Genomic DNA, 18,184 nt, shown 5'->3' with positions numbered 1-18,184 from the left:
ATCTAATTTAAGATCATGAATAGTGGGATACGATTTGATCAGTACGCTTCGACTAATTTTATCCGGTACTTTGTCATACTGATTGTTGAACATAGTTGAAATCTTGTCGAGGAATATGTCGAGCATTCAAACAATATCAGGACGAAATTCTCATGTACAGATTGTTAATTGAGGATTTGCTGTTGACGGTATGTTGTATTCGTAAAAGCTATGATCATCTTTGTATAAGTGTATTTTAACTTGTTCGTTGAGGATTTCTAAGGACAAGAATGGTTTGGTCGTCGACAATATTTCAGACTTTAGTGGACTAAATGATTTCTACCACAGCTATTTCACAGTGAGCCTCGTAATCTAAATGTACATGCTGAGATAATTTGTCCGTAACAACATACTGTGTTGTTAGGAAACACGTCATTGGAACTGTCATTGGTTAATGCTAAATGCAATTGGTTACTCGTTGTTCAATGGTTTTAATTTCAGAGAAGTCACAGAATTGCAAAGAATGATTTTCAATGGAGGGTTCTAGAAGAAGGTTATTGGGATTAGAAGAGTCATTTGTTGTGGCTGGTGTTGCCAGTGAAGATACCGTTCTTATTGAAATATCCTGTCAATATATTTCCAGGATGATCTGGGAAGAAGATGACCAATACAACGGCTGAGTAACTAGCCCACAATTGTTTATCCCCTTTTGCAAAGTAAAATTTCCAATCGCTGCTCTAATAACACAATACATCACACACATTTGGCAGAAAAGACGATTCGTTTTTCAGAATCACATTCTCCACACCACCACACACACACACCACACACACGGTGGTTGTTGTCGCTCTTGTTTAAAAGAGGAACTCTGAGAAGGAGTGGTCTTTAAGGGCCTGATCAGGTCGAGTGTTGGGGGGGGGGGAGGCGGCCGGGTGTTCAAAATTTTCAAAAGGAACCTGACTTTCCTCGAAAGGGTACATACCAAACGTCTGTGTGTCTATTTACTCAAAGTGTGCTTATCACTTTTTTTTCTTCGACTCTTAGACCTTCCAAACAATCAAACACAATTTGGGGCGTCACTGCAGGTGCACATCCGAATCTATAAGTGTTCTATTCATTATAATCTTTGATTAGACGTGGTAACCCGTCTATATCTTTGAGAGTATATAGATGTATAAATTATCTCCACAAGGTTTATTTTAAGTTCTTTGAAAATGTTCCATGCCACTGGCATTCGTTTCAGGATCTTGAATAGTGAAACAAAATCATGTGCCTTTTCATAATTTTTTTTTTCTTCAAAAGTTTGGTTCAGAAATTCAGTGCTTTTTTTCTGTTTGGCATCGTATAAGGATCTCGACCACTTTGTTTCAAAAGCAGATAAAAATAACGATAATAATTATTATTATCATTATCATCGTCTTCGTGTTCAACATCATCATAATACAATTAATGATGATAAAATCGACCATTTTAAATATCGCGACGTGTGGATATCATGTTCCTTTGTACTTTCATTCCTTTATTCATTCGGTAATTTATTTATTGTTTCATGCATGGATGGATGGATGGATGAATGGATGATTAAAATCAGCACCTCTTCCGTAACTGAACAACCCACGAGGGTCTGAGCTTAATCTGTATTGAACACTGTATTAAAAAATAACAACAAACAGCTGTAATTAGTGCATTATGTTCGAGTTGTAGTTACTGTCAGGCTTTAACAAAATGTCTCTTGGAAACATCGTGAGACCATGTTAATTCGTATCTAGATCAGATTTTGTATGTGGTATGATTTTGTTTAACAAAACGATCATGTAAGATTGAGAATTATGGATATCATGTTCGCTCATTATTTTATTCCTTTATTCGTTCAACGATTTATGTATTGTTTCAAAACCAATTATATCTTATACAAGGAAGGTATGTATGTATGTATGTATGTATGTATGTATTTGTAAATATATATCCACGAAATCTTTGGGGGGGGGGGTAAATATGCAATGTGTTACAAATGTCGGATGTTAAAACTGTACATATTCTGTCATTCCTGCTCGTACACATTATAACAGTAGACAAATCCCACAAAACAGTGTATAAAACACGATATTCCACAAACTTTTAGCGTCGGTTGACCTTCCACCATACCAGTGGGTACGCTTTATCGATGATATAGAAATGAAGTCTCGACATGAAAGAGACAGTCTGGATGATTTCATATCAAAGGCAAATAACTTCCATCCCTCAATAAAATTCAGGACAGAAGTCTCCAACTCAAACCACGTCTTCCTGGACACAACAACCAGACTGGCAGAAAACAAACTCCATACAGACATCTAATCCAATCCAACCGACAAACACCAGTATCTCCTCCCAGGTAGTTGTCATCCAAAACTTTGCATTAGGAACAACCCATATAGCCAGGCACTGAGGATACGCAGAATTTGCTCCGACGATAAAACATTCCTAAAAAGGTCTGAAGAGCTATCTAAACATTTAATTTACCGAGGCTACGACAAAGACCTGATTAGGGAGGCAACGCAAAGGGCTAAACAAATAAACCGCGATGACCTACTAAAATATGGAAAGAAGGAAAAGGCTGATAGGATACCATTTATCCTGACCTCCCATCCAGCCAACCCCAAAGTAGGCAAAATCATCCGGAAACACTGGCCCATTGTGGAATCGTCGGACGCACTAAAGGTAATTATCCCTAAAAAAAAAAAAAAAAAACTGTAGTCGCCTGCCGGAGACCAAAAAACCTCAAGGACATCCTAGTTAGGCCGAAGCTAACGCCAATCACTAATCAAGACCACCCTAATCAGTCTGGCCCCTGAGGCGATAAAATGTGCAAAACCTGTCAAGATGTGATAGAGACCAGGACATTTTCTAGCACAGTGACTAGAGAAAAATTAAACATACATAGTCCAAACAAAACGTGCAAAACAGAGAATGTCATTTATCTCATCACATGTAAGATCTGTAGCCTTCAGTATGTCGGAGAAACTGAAAAGCTACACAAAAGGATCAACCTTCATAGATCTGATTGGATGACAAAGAAGCTGTGGAGAAGCCCGGTCGCAGAACACTTCTCATCCCCTGGCCACACTTTCAGTGATATAACACTTACTGCAATTGCTCACAACCCCAACTGGAGTCCCCAAACTAGGAAAGAAAAGGAATCTTACTGGATACGCCGCCTTAGAACATTGAAACCAAGACAACCATGCCCAAATTAAATTATCTTTTGCAGCCGACAAAATAATTAAATAATTCTCTAAATTTGCTTAATAACCTATGACTACTATAACAATGAAATATCCGGGATATAATTTGCGCCTACATAAATTTACATAAAATAACAGATGTCGTTATGGCTCATCAATTTCTAGGTCAATACAAATATTTTCCAGTATCAGCAGCAAGCTGAAATAAACTAGTTGAAACATAATAAAGTTAAAGGTTGAATTCTTGTAGAAACAGCCATACAAAGTTTCTCAAACATAACTGGAATTTAAAGATTTTTTATATTTGTTTGTCTTGTCTATGTTTCGTATTTACCTTTGAAAAAGACTTATTAAAGAGTCGAAAGCGCTCAGGCTAGCTAGATACTAGTTTCGCACTGTTCGTTGTCAGTTTATTGTGTATATATATATATATAGATATATTACAGAAAGTCCATTAGTTTTCGCGCTTTTCTATATAATAGGAAAGGTATTCAAGATAAGCTGAAAAGATATAACATGCAAGGTATGCAGGTAGGTAGGTAAAAAGGTACCAAGGAAGGTATGTAGGTGTGTTGATAAATAGCCAAAGGTGTTGTTTGTGAGAGACCGATATAACAAGATTATAGATGGATCAACTATTTAAAGCATCCTAAATTATAATGCCATTAATAGTAACATTAAATGCAAAGCAAATTTTCTCAATTCTAAGAAAAGACAAATGTATGAAGAAGCAACTGTTGGGATAAATTGCTATTCCAATGGATATTTGAACTGAAAATCCTACTATTTTAAGATGAACACCTTTTGAATTATGACAAGAAGACATGTATAAATATAATATGCAACGCTATACTTTTTGTTTAAAGTACTAGTTTATTTGTCGTGCAACCAATATTACCATTCAAAGAAATACCCCACAATTCCCAGCACAAACATTGTTCCCATTTGTTTTTCTTTAATCAATAAATAAATGAAAGCAATAGAAAGTTGACTGCACTTGTATCAGTTGCGTCAACCTCGTAAAAATGCCTATATACTAATCGTAACCCGACCATTTTGGTCGAATACTGCCCAGATTTGTGAATTAAGCATACAACATGAAGTCCAAATTGTTGACCCAACCTGGTCATGAATTGATATGTAAGCATAGATCGTGCAGGCCAACCGTTTGGAATAATCTTGCCCAGATTTGGCTTGTAAGCACTCTTCATGAAGACCAGCTTCTTGGCCCAATCTGGTCCATATTTGGCATGTAATCATACGTCATAAAGAGCAGCTTGTTGAAAAAAAAATCATGCTCAAATTTGGCATAGAAGTATACATCACAAAGACCAGCTATTTGGCCCAACCCGGCCCAGATTTAGCATGTAAACTAGCATCATAAAGACCAACTTTTTGTTCTAATTCGGCCCAGATTTTATATATTAAAATACACTATGAAGACCATGAACAGCTACGCAATGAATATTTTGATGCCAATCGTGCTCATCTTTTGGCATGTAATCATACAGCATGAGGACCAACGTATTTGCCCAATCTTCTCCAGATTTGGTATGTAACCGTACACCATGAAGACCAAGGTATTTGCCCAATCTTCTCCAGATTTGGCATGTAAGCATACACCATGAAGACCATGAACAGCTACGCAATGACTATGTTGCGGATTTGACTGACGGAGTGTTTTGATCAGCTGGGAGAGCATGCCGACATTGGATACGATTTTATTCCATTCGTCGATGAATACCTGCGCCCATACGTATGATGCGCTGTAGGGGACAACAGTTAGTTTTACGATAAAGCTACAGGTGAAATTTCACTCTCACATGTCACGAATTCCAATTTCACACACTGAATATAATATTTCATGTGTTGAAAGTTTATTTCAATTGCTGAGTTTTTAAATTTCATCTTTTGAATTAAAGAGCAATGGTTGAAACTTCAATGTAGTATATCATGAATTCCAGTTTCACATCTTTAATAAAATTGTTTGCGTTATAAGTTCTGTTTCATATGTCGAGTTTTAATATCTTTTTTTTTTATTACACTGCCGTTGTTGAAAATTCCATTTTCTATGTCGATTTTCTTAGATATTAACCTTTGAAATACACAGCGCTGGTTGAAATTTCAATGCTGTATGTCGAAAATTCCATTTTCACATGCTGAATGAAATTGTTAGTACTAAAAGTTTAATTTCGTATGTAGAGATAGTTGATTTTATCTATCCAATTACAAGGTGGCGGATGACAGTTATATTTCCTGTGTTGAGGTTTAAGATATAGTCGAGTTATACAATGGTAGTTGGAAGTTCCACTTCATAACTTCCTATGTCGAGAATTCCAATATCAGAAGTCAAATTGTGTGTTGAGATTGTATGTCAACCCATTTTACATCTCTACTCCGTTTGTTTACTTTTGTTTTCGTTTCAGTTTGTGTTGTTAATTTTTGTAAATTCGATTTTCGCATTCCTTTAACAACGTAATTTGAATTAATTTGTTCTTAAAATTTGAATTGATGTATTTGTTTTATTATCAATGCAGTATATTTCCCAGGATATCATATATCCGTGACGGACGCCTGTTAATATTTTAGTACAGAAGGCGAAAGTAAAGGATATTGCTCAACAAGCTGTCTCGTTTGATATCGGTGTAGATGATTGCATAGACCAGCTTAACCATGCCGTTAAAGTGCGGATTATGTGATAAACAGGCCATCCTTAAAAGGCCCAAGACCGTAAGCTGCAACAGTTCACACATGAATGATTTGATGTATATTTTCTTGTAGACGAATTACTTGAATGCATTTCACCAATTACGGTACTGTATAATACATGTAAAACCTCGACGCTGATGTTTATGTTTTGGGCACTAACACAAAAATAACCTGTGATATGCCTTACATCGTAGGATTAAGCTAAAGAATAGGTATAATGAAATTACGTTCTCCGTTGTCACTTTGCATCCACAGGTTAATTTCCGTCTGGGATTTTCGACTCGGAGAGCACAGGCACTTGATTCCGGGGTAAGCTAATGTGTACACTCACCTGTGTCGGAGAGGGTAGAACTATATTTTTTTTAAAAATCCCAAACTGAAATGGTATTGAACACAACGTGTTGTCATTTGGTTTCCGTTGTTTTCACTAACTGAAATGGTATTGAACACAACGTATTGTCATTTGGGAATAGCGGAGAACTCGCCCCATGGAGAACTCGCCCTGGGAAAACTCATCCCAGGTGTCAGGAGAAGTCGCCCCAAGGATCATATCTAGTAATTCTGAGATGTTGCCACATGGTTGTTAAGGCTTTATTTATTGTTGTTTTTCTTCAACTTAATAACTTATTAAATCTATAAAATTTGCAATTTTTCAACTTTTCCATTTGATCAACTCTGCTTCTGTACTTAACGAAAAAGAAGTGTTATCTGTCCCTTTTGCTCTGCTCTTCAAATCATTAGATGCATTTTATTTGGAAAAATAGAGAGGGTGTAAGCATGATGAAACATGCATCCTAGATGCAGTATAATAAATTTAATCGTTGGGTGAAAATGATTTAGGCGATCAATACATTTTTTCAGTTCTTCAGTTGAATGCTTCCAGATCATAAATATGTCATCTAAAAATCAGAACCAAAGAGATGGATTAAACTTTTCGAATTTACCCATGAAAGGGAAGAGTATGAAGGAGCCATATTAATACCCATTGACGTACCCATCATTTGTATGTAATTCATATTATTAAATTGAAAATAATTATTTTCCAAGATAAGTTTTATTATTTTACAGATATCTTCACTACATATTGTGCTATTATTAGGATTGTTATCAAGAAAATATTTACATGCTTCAATACCGTCTGCATGCGGAATGTTGGTATATAGTGATGTTACATCTAATGATACCAGGATTGAAATTATCAGATAGCTGTGGAATAGACTTCAACTTTTTATGAAAGTAGTTGTATCTTTAATGTATGAAGGAATTGATTTCATTAAAGGTTGTAGTTGTAGTTGTTGTAGAGTTTAGTGCCATTTTTCAGCACACGATAAGCTATACATGGCAGCCAGTATTAATGGTGGAGGAAGAACCTGGGAAAATCCCGGAAAGAACCACCGACCCACAAGAAGCTATTGGCAAGCTTTCTCACATACCCACATTGGCTGAGTCCGAGACTCGAACCAACGAAGACAGAGGTGAGATGGCAGTGATCTGTAATGGACAGCGCTTTAGACCACTTGGCCACTCAGGGCCCCTTATTAAAGGTTGTAAAACACTATCAGTAAATTTGGATAGGTTTTCAGTATATGAATTAAAACCTGATATAATGGGTTGTCCTGGAAAATTTAAAAGTAAATTATGGTCAGGATTTTTATGAATTTTGGTAATTTGTAGAATTGAGATACACATATGTTAAGAAGGAAAGTATCAAATTCCTCATATACAGAATTATTATTTTTAGCAATCTCATTAATGCATGTTGAAATTTTTTGATAATATGTTTGTCGTATTTTTCATCATTTAATTGACGTCCAACTTCTTTAACATAATCATCTTGATTCATAATAATAATAGTGTTTGACTTATCCTTTTTAATCACTATACTGTCGTCATTCATTAGATTATATAAAGACTTAATTTCGTACTTAGAAGTATTACTATGATATTGCTTTTTATGATTACCAGTTAATATCTCTTTTGGGATTGTGTATATATAAAAATCTAAATATGAATCACGTAAAAGATGATTTAATTCTGTTATAAAAAGGTTATCTGGGTGACAAGTTTTGGGGTGACTTCTTCAACCAATTGGGGCGACTTCTCCAAACACTCTGGGGCAACATCTTCAGATACGTTGGGGCGAGTTCTATGCATACCGTCATTTGGTTTCCATTGTTTTCACTAACTGGGACAGTGTCTGACAAACATAAGGAAAATATTCAGTGAAGTAGGCCAACAAATTGTTCTTTCGACCGATTGTTTTTCTATTTACCTGAAATGACAGATTCGAGTTTTCTATGGAATTTCATTATGAATTATATCATAATATGGTAGTTGCTGCACAGGTCCTGTAGGGAAAATGTATGAAAGGAGGCAGTTGCTCAAAAAAGTTGTTTTCAGACACCAACCCATGGCAAGTACTTTAAAAATATATCCCTGACCCTATTCCACTAGCCCTATTTTTTTAATATTCAACACAACATTGAAAATGTTGTTATTTAAATACAAACAGGAATAAACAAAAATAATATTAAATCAACTCATGTATTTATTAACCTCTTAGAATCTTGCACATAAAGCAATGTATTCCTCCAGGTCCTAATGTTAAACATTGTCCATTTGATCCAAAGGTCAAATCCCCAAAATGTTTGTTCACAGACCATGGACAAGTGGCATTAAAATTGGGTGGAGAAAAAAAATAACATTAGAGCAAGCCCATTCTATGAAATAATTAAAGTGCAGAGCTAAAAAAAAGTGGATAGCTTGATGCCCAAGGCCCCACTAAATCAGGATTGGTCTCCACCTATATTCTAAGTGAGTTGTATGTCAGGATTGTCCAAGAAAAGTATCCTCTTTGCCAGAAAGAATTTTGAGCATGCAGGCAGAATGTAGCATTACATTTTGAAGTTGTTGAAAAACATGGTTGAATTATTCATATTCAGCCAACTGATGGGGTTCACACCCACCACCTTATGAAGATTGTTTACTTATTTGTATCAAAAGCTTAAAACTTTACTGTATAACATAACTATTCTGTCTCACGATTCAGTCTTCAGTGATTCCACAGCATGAACTTAATGCCTAGTGTATTCTTACTGGCTGATGCATTAATAAAAACACCATATTTTTTATACCATTTTCACCATTTGAAGCAAATTAATCTCTATTAAACACAATTACAGTATATTATCTTATTTGAGAACTGGCTTGAAGGGCTGCCATATTTTCTAGTTTCATCTAATCGGTTATAATTTGATAGGCAATACATGTATTTGATCCAACGTTAATCCACTAAAGTTATCATTTATTCACTCTTCCTCTTTCTATCATAAATATTAAAGGTAATCTCAGCAGTCTAACTGTATTCAATTACAGTCACCTAAATATGAGGCAAGTGGCCTGTTAGCTCCACCCAGTTCATGTTAATTTTCATGGATGCAATATTATTGTCTGATAAGGCATAAACAGTCGTTTTGCTAATGTTGAACACTGGAGTGTACAATAAAAATGATGTCAGATCCAAATCAAGGGTATTTAATATGGATGCTAATGTTGATCACTGGAGTGTACAATAAAAATGATATCAGAGCCAGATCAAGGGTATTTAATATGGATAATATGGATGCTAATGTTGATCACTGGAATATACGATAAAAATGATGTCAGAGCCAGATCAAGGGTATTTAATATGGATGCTAATGTTGATCACTGGAATATACGATAAAAATGATGTCAGAGCCAAATCAAGGGTATTTAATATGGATGCTAATGTTGAACACTGGAGTGTACAATAAAAATGATGTCAGAGCCAAATCAAGGGTATTTAATATGGATGCTAATGTTGATCACTGGATTATTGATCACTGGAGTGTACGATAAAAATGATGTCAGAGCCAAATCAAGGGTATTTAATATGGATGCTAATGTTGATCACTGGAGTGTACAATAAAAATGATGTCAGAGCCAAATCAAGGGTATTTAATATGGATGCTAATGTTGATCACTGGAGTGTACAATAAAAATGATGTCAGAGCCAAATCAAGGGTATTTAATATGGATGCTAATGTTGAACACTGGAGTGTACAATAAAAATGATGTCAGAGCCAAATCAAGGGTATTTAATATGGATGCTAATGTTGATCACTGGAGTGTACAATAAAAATGATGTCAGAGCCAAATCAAGGGTATTTAATATGGATGCTAATGTTGATCACTGGAGTGTACAATAAAAATGATATCAGAGCCAGATCAAGGGTATTTAATATGGATGCTAATGTTGATCACTGGAGTGTACGATAAAAATGATGTCAGAGCCAAATCAAGGGTATTTAATATGGATGCTAATGTTGATCACTGGAGTGTACAATAAAAATGATGTCAGAGCCAAATCAAGGGTATTTAATATGGATGCTAATGTTGATCACTGGAGTGTACAATAAAAATGATGTCAGAGCCAAATCAAGGGTATTTAATATGGATGCTAATGTTGATCACTGGAATATACGATAAAAATGATGTCAGAGCCAAATCAAGGGTATTTAATATGGATGCTAATGTTGATCACTGGAGTGTACGATAAAAATGATGTCAGAGCCAAATCAAGGGTATTTAATATGGATGCTAATGTTGATCACTGGAGTGTACGATAAAAATGATGTCGGAGCCAAATCAAGGGTATTTAATATGGATGCTAATGTTGATCACTGGAGTGTACGATAAAAATGATGTCAGAGCCAAATCAAGGGTATTTAATATGGATGCTAATGTTGATCACTGGAGTGTACGATAAAAATGATGTCAGAGCCAAATCAAGGGTATTTAATATGGATGCTCAGGACCAGATCAGTGTGAGTCATAAAAATATAAAAGTTGGAATTTTCATGACACTGAAATGGGTCTCATTTAAATTCCAAGTGTCAAAATCAAGAGGGTATGCATCTGTTAAGAACCATGCATCAGTGATTATTTGTCCTGCTTTAATAATATTGAGTTGTCCTCTTGCTTAATTTGACTTGGTAGTGCATCACGGGTTAAATATATTGAGCACTACTTTTGTAATTGTATGAAAATTAAGCTAAGCTTTGAGTTTGACAATTTATTTTTTTAAAAACAGTACTCAGCAATTTCTTTTTCTTAGTTCTGCAAAAAATCTCCACTTATCTCCATCAAATTTATATAAAAAAAGAAATGAAGTCGTAGAGGCATTGGCCTTTTTTCCATATCAGTTAGCAAAAACAGTATAGTGATGTTAATTACCACAACTAAAGGAAACACTCACATCATTTATCACTATAATTAGCAGTTACTAATTCACTGAACTAAATTGACTCAAAACAATGCAATTATCTCAGTTCCATTTAGGTGAAAATGATTGTAGTTAAGGTTTTTATTGCTTTTAATGAAATTAAATCAGAATTTAGTAAACAAGGTCATGCAAGTGTTTTTCTTTAGTACACTATCCTTAGAGATAAATGCATACAGAAAATTAATAAGTTTACAAAATTTTAAAATATTTTTTTATTTTAAATATAGCAGTTTTAAAATTGTGTCTGAATAACAGAAAAAAGTATTGTTCTGTCATCAAGTAGATTTTTAGTTAAGATAAGTGTTTTTTTTTCCTATAGCCCTAGACCAGGTTAGGGCAAGTGTTTTTTTTTCTTCCTTTGGTCCTGGACCTGGTCTTGATTTGGCTTTACATTGAAAAACAATGAAAGCCAAAGTGGGCCAGGTGACCTGGGCTATGCAAGACTGGAGGTCATAATGTATATCATAATTATTAATTATTATTCTGTATGAACTTTAATTATGATATGAAGGCATTCAAATGGTCACTGGAACTTAAATGGATTATTCTTATTTGCTTCTCAGGTAATAAGGAAAAACAAATTGGGAGCTATGATGCAACCAAGTAATATCTAAATTCCTGTTATGAAGAAGGATGTTATCAGTAATTCCATGATCTGCGTGAAGTAACTTTTGAGACAGATTATTCACACAGCCACCATATATACCTCAGCTGTAAAAAAAAAAACATTTGCATGACTACAGTGTGATGCATCCAGCTTCATTTGAAAATACGCATGTCATCCTGTATAAATTTGACATGACAGCATCTAATATTCAGCACGTGTAATTTCTTGAAGTCAATTCTCAGATATATATGGACATATCTCCCTCCACTTAGTCAACAAATGGCATGCAGATTCTTGATGGTCTTATGTCACTTGTTTAGGCTCGAATAAACAGTAACACATGAAAGAGTGAAAACAACAAGCTTTTAAAAAAATGCAGTAATTTATTTCTGTAAAAATGAAAAAAATATGAACTTACGGTTTTATGGAATCAAATCCAAATATGATCCAAAAATAATCAGAGAATAAAATTTGAGTAGTTCAAATAACAAAATGTTCTACTGATTTCATGATTGAATCCCGACGAAGAATCCAAGATGGAAGACGATGACTTATGCTACAATCTGTAGTGTTGAATTCTACAGTTCCTTGTAGAAATAAGAATTATCACTCCGGTTTCTGATAGCTGAATAAATTTTTATAAAAAAAACTATCTTTGTTCCACAATATTACATGAGCACACGTATTTTCCAGAAAAATAATAGAATTAATCCTTTTGAATCCATGTAATTTGAAATAACTCCAAACAGCACAACAAACAACTAACAATTTAACAGCCCAACTTCTACTCATTAATTCTCCAAAACATGGGTTATATGGGCTTTCTAAAATGTAAACAAGAGTCACATGATCATCTTCTAGAATTTTATAGAAGCAAGTACTTGTTACAGAAAAATAATAGAATTAATCCTTTTGAATCCAAGTAATTTGAAATAACTCCAAACAACACAACAAACAACTAACAATTTAACAGCCCAACTTCTACTCATTAATTCTCCAAAAACATGGGTTATATGGGGTTTCTAAAACGTAAACAAGGGTCACATGATCATCTTCTAGAATTTTATAGAAGCAAGTACTTGTTACAGCTCATGTTTAGCCAGTGTGACCCTGATGAAAACCAATCATTTTTACTCTAAGAATTAAAAAAAAAATTGTTTATATCTTAAAGACAAGGTCCCATCATGACCTTGGAAACAACCAGTCATTTTAAAATGAAACAGAACTTGTTTATGATGGTTGCTACAAATTCTGAAACAAGGTCAGGATTTAGATCCACACCTGGTGTTTATAAACTAAGAGTCAAGGTCAAACTATTTTCTGAAAAAAAGTATCATCTCTTGTGAATAAATTTACATTACAATATCATGTAATGAAAAATAAAAAAATGTTAAAACTGACAAACAATTAAATTGAATATATATATATATATATATATATATATATATATATATATATATATATATATATATATATATATATATATATATATATTAAATCATACAATTAAATCAAATATACATAACAATGGTGTAAGATAATTTGGAATATTTTGGACTTGTAATTCATTCATCAGATGCTGTGCTGATAGTCTTTGCTGGGAGTTTGTATACATCATTGCATCTGAATGACTCTGAAACTTAACCCAAATAAACATTATGATGCAAAATGTGTTGCATATTATTTTTTGCCCTGCCTCAATGTTAAGGTGACATGAAAGGAAAATTTAACTCAATGATCTGTTTTTTTATATAGTCATTTTGTGGTTGTGTACAATAAAACCTGTCTTCAAAGACCACTTCTATGAGAGACCAACTTTCTTGTGAAACCAGGTTTTAAAAGTGCATATTTATATATTATATAATGTTATGACCTGTCTTGAGAGACAACTTGTTTTGATCATAATTGTTTGGCAGGTTTAGTGGCATTCATGATGTGTTCAGTTGTATTACTTTTTCTTCAGGGAGATGCTTTGTGCAAGGAGTGCTTTTTCCTTGCTTTTGAAGAGGAGGTGCACCAGACAATCACAGATGCAAACCTTTTTATTAAGGGGGAAACAGTAGCTATTGGAGCTTCAGGGGGCAAAGGTAAGAGTTGGAACATTTGAAGCTGTAGAATTAGGGATATGAGCCTGAGCTGCTTTTGGAAAGTTATCTCTTTCCAAGTGTCTTAGAAGTTCATTATATCTCTTTTCAAGTGTCTTAGAAGTTCATTACATCTCCTTCCAAGTGTCTAAGAAGTTCATTATATCTCTTTCCAAGTGTCTTAGAAATTCATTATATCTCTGACAAAATGAACCTGGATTGAGAGGCCTCTTTTATTCTTCAAATATGATAACCAATCATAAATTCATCCTATATTAGGAGAATATCTTCTTTTCACAACTTTTCTCATGGCCAGAAAGAAATAGTCCATCTACTTTTATGCACCTGCTGTAAATTGAACTTATTGTGTTATGATGCCCATCCATTTGTCAGGCTCTTACCAATTTGGAACATGGGAAGAAATATGTGGACTTTGGGACAAAAAGGTCAAAAGACAAGGTTATTGTTACTGAGAAATTCAAAGGTTTATACACAAGTAAAATTTAGTTCTCCACAATGTCCAAAGATTGTGGGTTATATGCAACTGGAACAAGGAAGAACCCTATTGATTATGGGCACCAGCTTTCAAAGGTGAACGTTGCTGTGGCAGAAAGAAGAAAAATAGTTCCTTCATAATAATTGGTGTTCTCCACCATTTTCATTTGCCAAACTTTGTGGATAGATTAGGGTTAGAAAAAGCCTTCTGATAATGGGTTAAAAGATCAAGGTCATGGCATGTGACTGAAAGAAGACAAATGGTTTCTGCACAAGAAACCTATTGATTTTTTTTTGGGTATGAAAATCAAAGATCATGGTTATGGCATGTTTGATAAGAAAATAATGATATCTGCTCATTTGATTTTGTTCAAGACCAATATTTGTATCAGAGGTCATTGGGTCCGCAATTGTCTTTGGCCTGTACATTCAACCATACCACCTAGAACATTTATAGTGGATGATTAAACATGGGGTTGGTGTATAATATGCCTTTTAAGGCACTCTTGTTTTTATCTCTGTTCACAGATGTGTTTTATTTGCTGCCACTTTGTGACATGTTACTTTAAATTTGTATGTAAATTAGTTTTCTGGAACATTGTTTGTGGAAAGATCCTTGTTTCAGCAAACAGTTATGGCAAACAAGCAACGGGGTCATAGCTCCTGTTTGGCAAACAGGTTTGGTTTACATACAAAGTTCATCTCACATTTTTTATTTACCTATGCATCATGATTGGGTGTGGTGAGAACATGGGAGAGGATCAAGAAAAAGTTCCTCCAGTCATGCTCCATGAATTCTGATGGAGTTGATACTTAAGTCAACAAATGACTCCTCTCATTGCTTTCACCAAGGAGTAGGGTTGGTGTTGATAAAGTGGCAGTGTGCACATTGGGGCACTGAGTTATGTAGGTCATTGCCCAAATAAATAAATGGACAGTGTCTTTCATTTTTCCAAATCATGTTTTAGATAATAATAATAAGATGGTGCTACAGCTGCATGAACTTTATTTATTGAATAAGTTTCCTTTGAAAATTTCTTTTATTGGAACCTTAAGATACATCTATGTTTTCATTGAAATTCAGCGTTTTGTTATTTTAACACGATCACAAAAATGACTTGTTAAGACCCTGTGATCTACAACTATGTAACAGAAAGAAGCAAAACCAACAAGTATTGTAAAATCAACAAACATTTTATTCTCTAAGTTACAAGGTGAATATTTCAGAGCAGTGTACATTGTTGTGAATTAAATCCCAGTTAATCCTAAATGTTCTATCACAAGTCCAGAAAGGGCCATGTTACAACTCTATGTAACCGAATATTAATGAAAAAGCAACAAGTTCAATAAAACAAATTATTTATTGTGAAAATTTAATACACTTACAGTATTGTGAATGAAATCCCTAATAATCCTAAATATTCTATCACAGATCTAAAGGTATGGAATGTCTCTATGAATTCCAGTAGCCTTGAACGTCTTGACGTATCACAAAGATACAATCCAAAATGAATGTCTTGGAATGAGTCTGTAATAATCCCAAGTAGTGTTTTAACCCAAAAAGTCAAGGAGCACTTTGTAATTCAATTAATAAATTAAATAAACGATTCCTCTCTAATTATAACTGTACAAAACTAAACATGGTTACACAGACTGATCTTTAGATAGGAATGAAGACTTTATTTACAGAAACTCTTTATATAGATCCCCATTTGACATATGTTGCAAAAGGATTTTCAGAAAACTAACAGAAAATTCAATATTATTGTCAGCAAGAACGTTTCCAGAAAATGCCAGACTCATAAACAAGGTTATGCCCTGAACTCAGTATTTAGTAAATATCTTTTTAAAAAATGACAAAACTCAGGTAGGTCAAAACTCTACCCTCTGTCATCAACAAAAGTCAAGTACATAATATAGATATACATAACACTGGAATATGATGCACTTCATCTTTGAAAAGAATAGCAAATGTGGAACATACTTTATAAATGACTTTTTATGGTGTCCAGTTGGTCCTAAATGACTTTTTGTGGTGTCCAGTTGGTTCTAAATGACTTTTTATGGTGTCCAGTTGGTCCTAAATGACTTTCTGTGGTGTCCAGTTGGTCCTAAATGACTTTATGGTGTCCAGTTGGTCCTAAATGACTTTTTATGGTGTCCAGTTGGTCCTGAATGAAAATAGTGCTAATCTGATATAAAATATGGCCACCACAATGAATTATTGAATATTTTGTCTCAATATGTCCTGAATTAGATGATCATTTCAGCATTATGGTTTCACCAAATATCTTCTAATCATGTCTAGCTTCCGCTAAATGAAATTGGTGCCAATCTTACATCCCATATGGCTGCCATAGTTTCAAATTTGAAAATCATAAAGTAATTAGAGATGATTGCAACACTTGGCAGTTAAAAAGAAGAATTGGTCTTATGAATTCCCAGAGATTTTTTTCAGACAGCAGAGCATCAGCCCCTTTGGGGGATTCTTGTAAGCTCTACTTGTCACAGATTAGAAGCGCTTATGTGATGGCAGTCTATCATCCATCATCCATCCATCTGTTAATACAAGTTTTTGAAGCTATGTGAAGGATTGCCTTGAATCTTTACACACATATTCATGATCTTTGTATTTGTAACAGACATATATCTTAGTCATCATGTATTTGTAATAGACATATATCTTAGTCATCATGTATTTGTAACAGACATATATCTTAGTCATCATGTATTTGTAATAGACATATATCTTAGTCATCATGTATTTGTAATAGACATATATCTTAGTCATCATGTATTTGTAATAGACATATATCTTAGTCATCATGTATTTGTAATAGACATATCTTAGTCATCATGTATTTGTAACAGACATATATCTTAGTCATCATGTATTTGTAATAGACATATATCTTAGTCATCATGTATTTGTAATAAACATATATCTTAGTCATCATGTATTTGTAATAGACATATATCTTAGTCATCATGTATTTGTAATAGACATATATCTTAGTCATCATGTATTTGTAACAGACATATATCTTAGTCATCATGTATTTATTTGTATCATGTACATCATCAGGCTACAAAATGGCGGGAAAATTCCAGTGTTTGGAAGTCCTGGACAGGGAGGTGAATCTTACATCTCTTGTCCATTTGACAGAGTGAGGATGAAGAGTTTGGAATATGACATGGGAATTGATGTGATGGAGTTAAATATTTGAAATATGACACGGGAATTGATGTGATGGAGTTAAATATTTGAAATATGACATGGGAATTGATGTGATGGAGTTAAATATTTGAAATATGACCTGGGAATTGATGTGATGGAGTTAAATATTTGAAATATGACATGGGAATTGATGTGATGCAGATAAATATTTGATTGTTTTAGCTAACGAAACCATAATATAAGTGATATGTCAAACAGAAATGCAAGTAACAATTTATAAAATATTTTGTGTATGAAACAGATGATAGCTACATGCAGTCAGTTTCCCGAGTTTTGTTTCAGATTCCACTGTGCTAGCTTATGTGATGAAGGTTCTGAATGAGAGGTACAATTACAACTTGAATTTGGTCCTGCTTTCCATCGATGAAGGTATCACAGGGTACAGAGATGATTCATTAGAGGTGAGTTACAACTTGAATTTGGTCCTGCTTTCCATCGATGAAGGTATCACAGGGTACAGAGATGATTCGTTAGAGGCGAGTTCACCATGGATCACTGGAAAAACTAAAGCCATGAGCTTACATTGGATAACTTCAGATAAGG

At 34.2% G+C, this 18,184-nt stretch overlaps 1 protein-coding gene across 2 annotated transcripts in view; it reads left to right on the top strand.

Annotated features, from left to right (window-relative positions):
- Positions 1 to 5,795: 5,795 nt before the first annotated feature.
- Positions 5,796 to 18,184, top strand: part of LOC149779860 (cytoplasmic tRNA 2-thiolation protein 1-like) — a 61,006-nt gene continuing 48,617 nt past the window's right edge. The window contains exons 1-3 of one of the 2 annotated variants that reach the window (XM_089936531.1): positions 5,796 to 5,933; positions 13,788 to 13,911; positions 17,924 to 18,042. In XM_089936531.1, coding sequence (XP_089792657.1) covers positions 5,877 to 5,933; positions 13,788 to 13,911; positions 17,924 to 18,042 — 300 coding nt within the window. In that variant the 5' untranslated portion in view covers positions 5,796 to 5,876. Of the gene's footprint in view, positions 5,934 to 6,048; positions 6,222 to 13,787; positions 13,912 to 17,923; positions 18,043 to 18,184 lie in introns of those variants that run through there. The other variant, XM_089936532.1, reaches the window with a different exon arrangement.

This window comes from Sinohyriopsis cumingii, chromosome 16 (genome assembly GCF_028554795.1).
Source record: "Sinohyriopsis cumingii isolate HCF-2022 chromosome 16, ASM2855479v2, whole genome shotgun sequence".
NCBI lineage: Eukaryota > Metazoa > Mollusca > Bivalvia > Unionida > Unionidae > Sinohyriopsis > Sinohyriopsis cumingii.
Note: the sequence above shows the minus strand (reverse complement) of the source record. Positions and strands in the feature narration are given on the sequence as shown.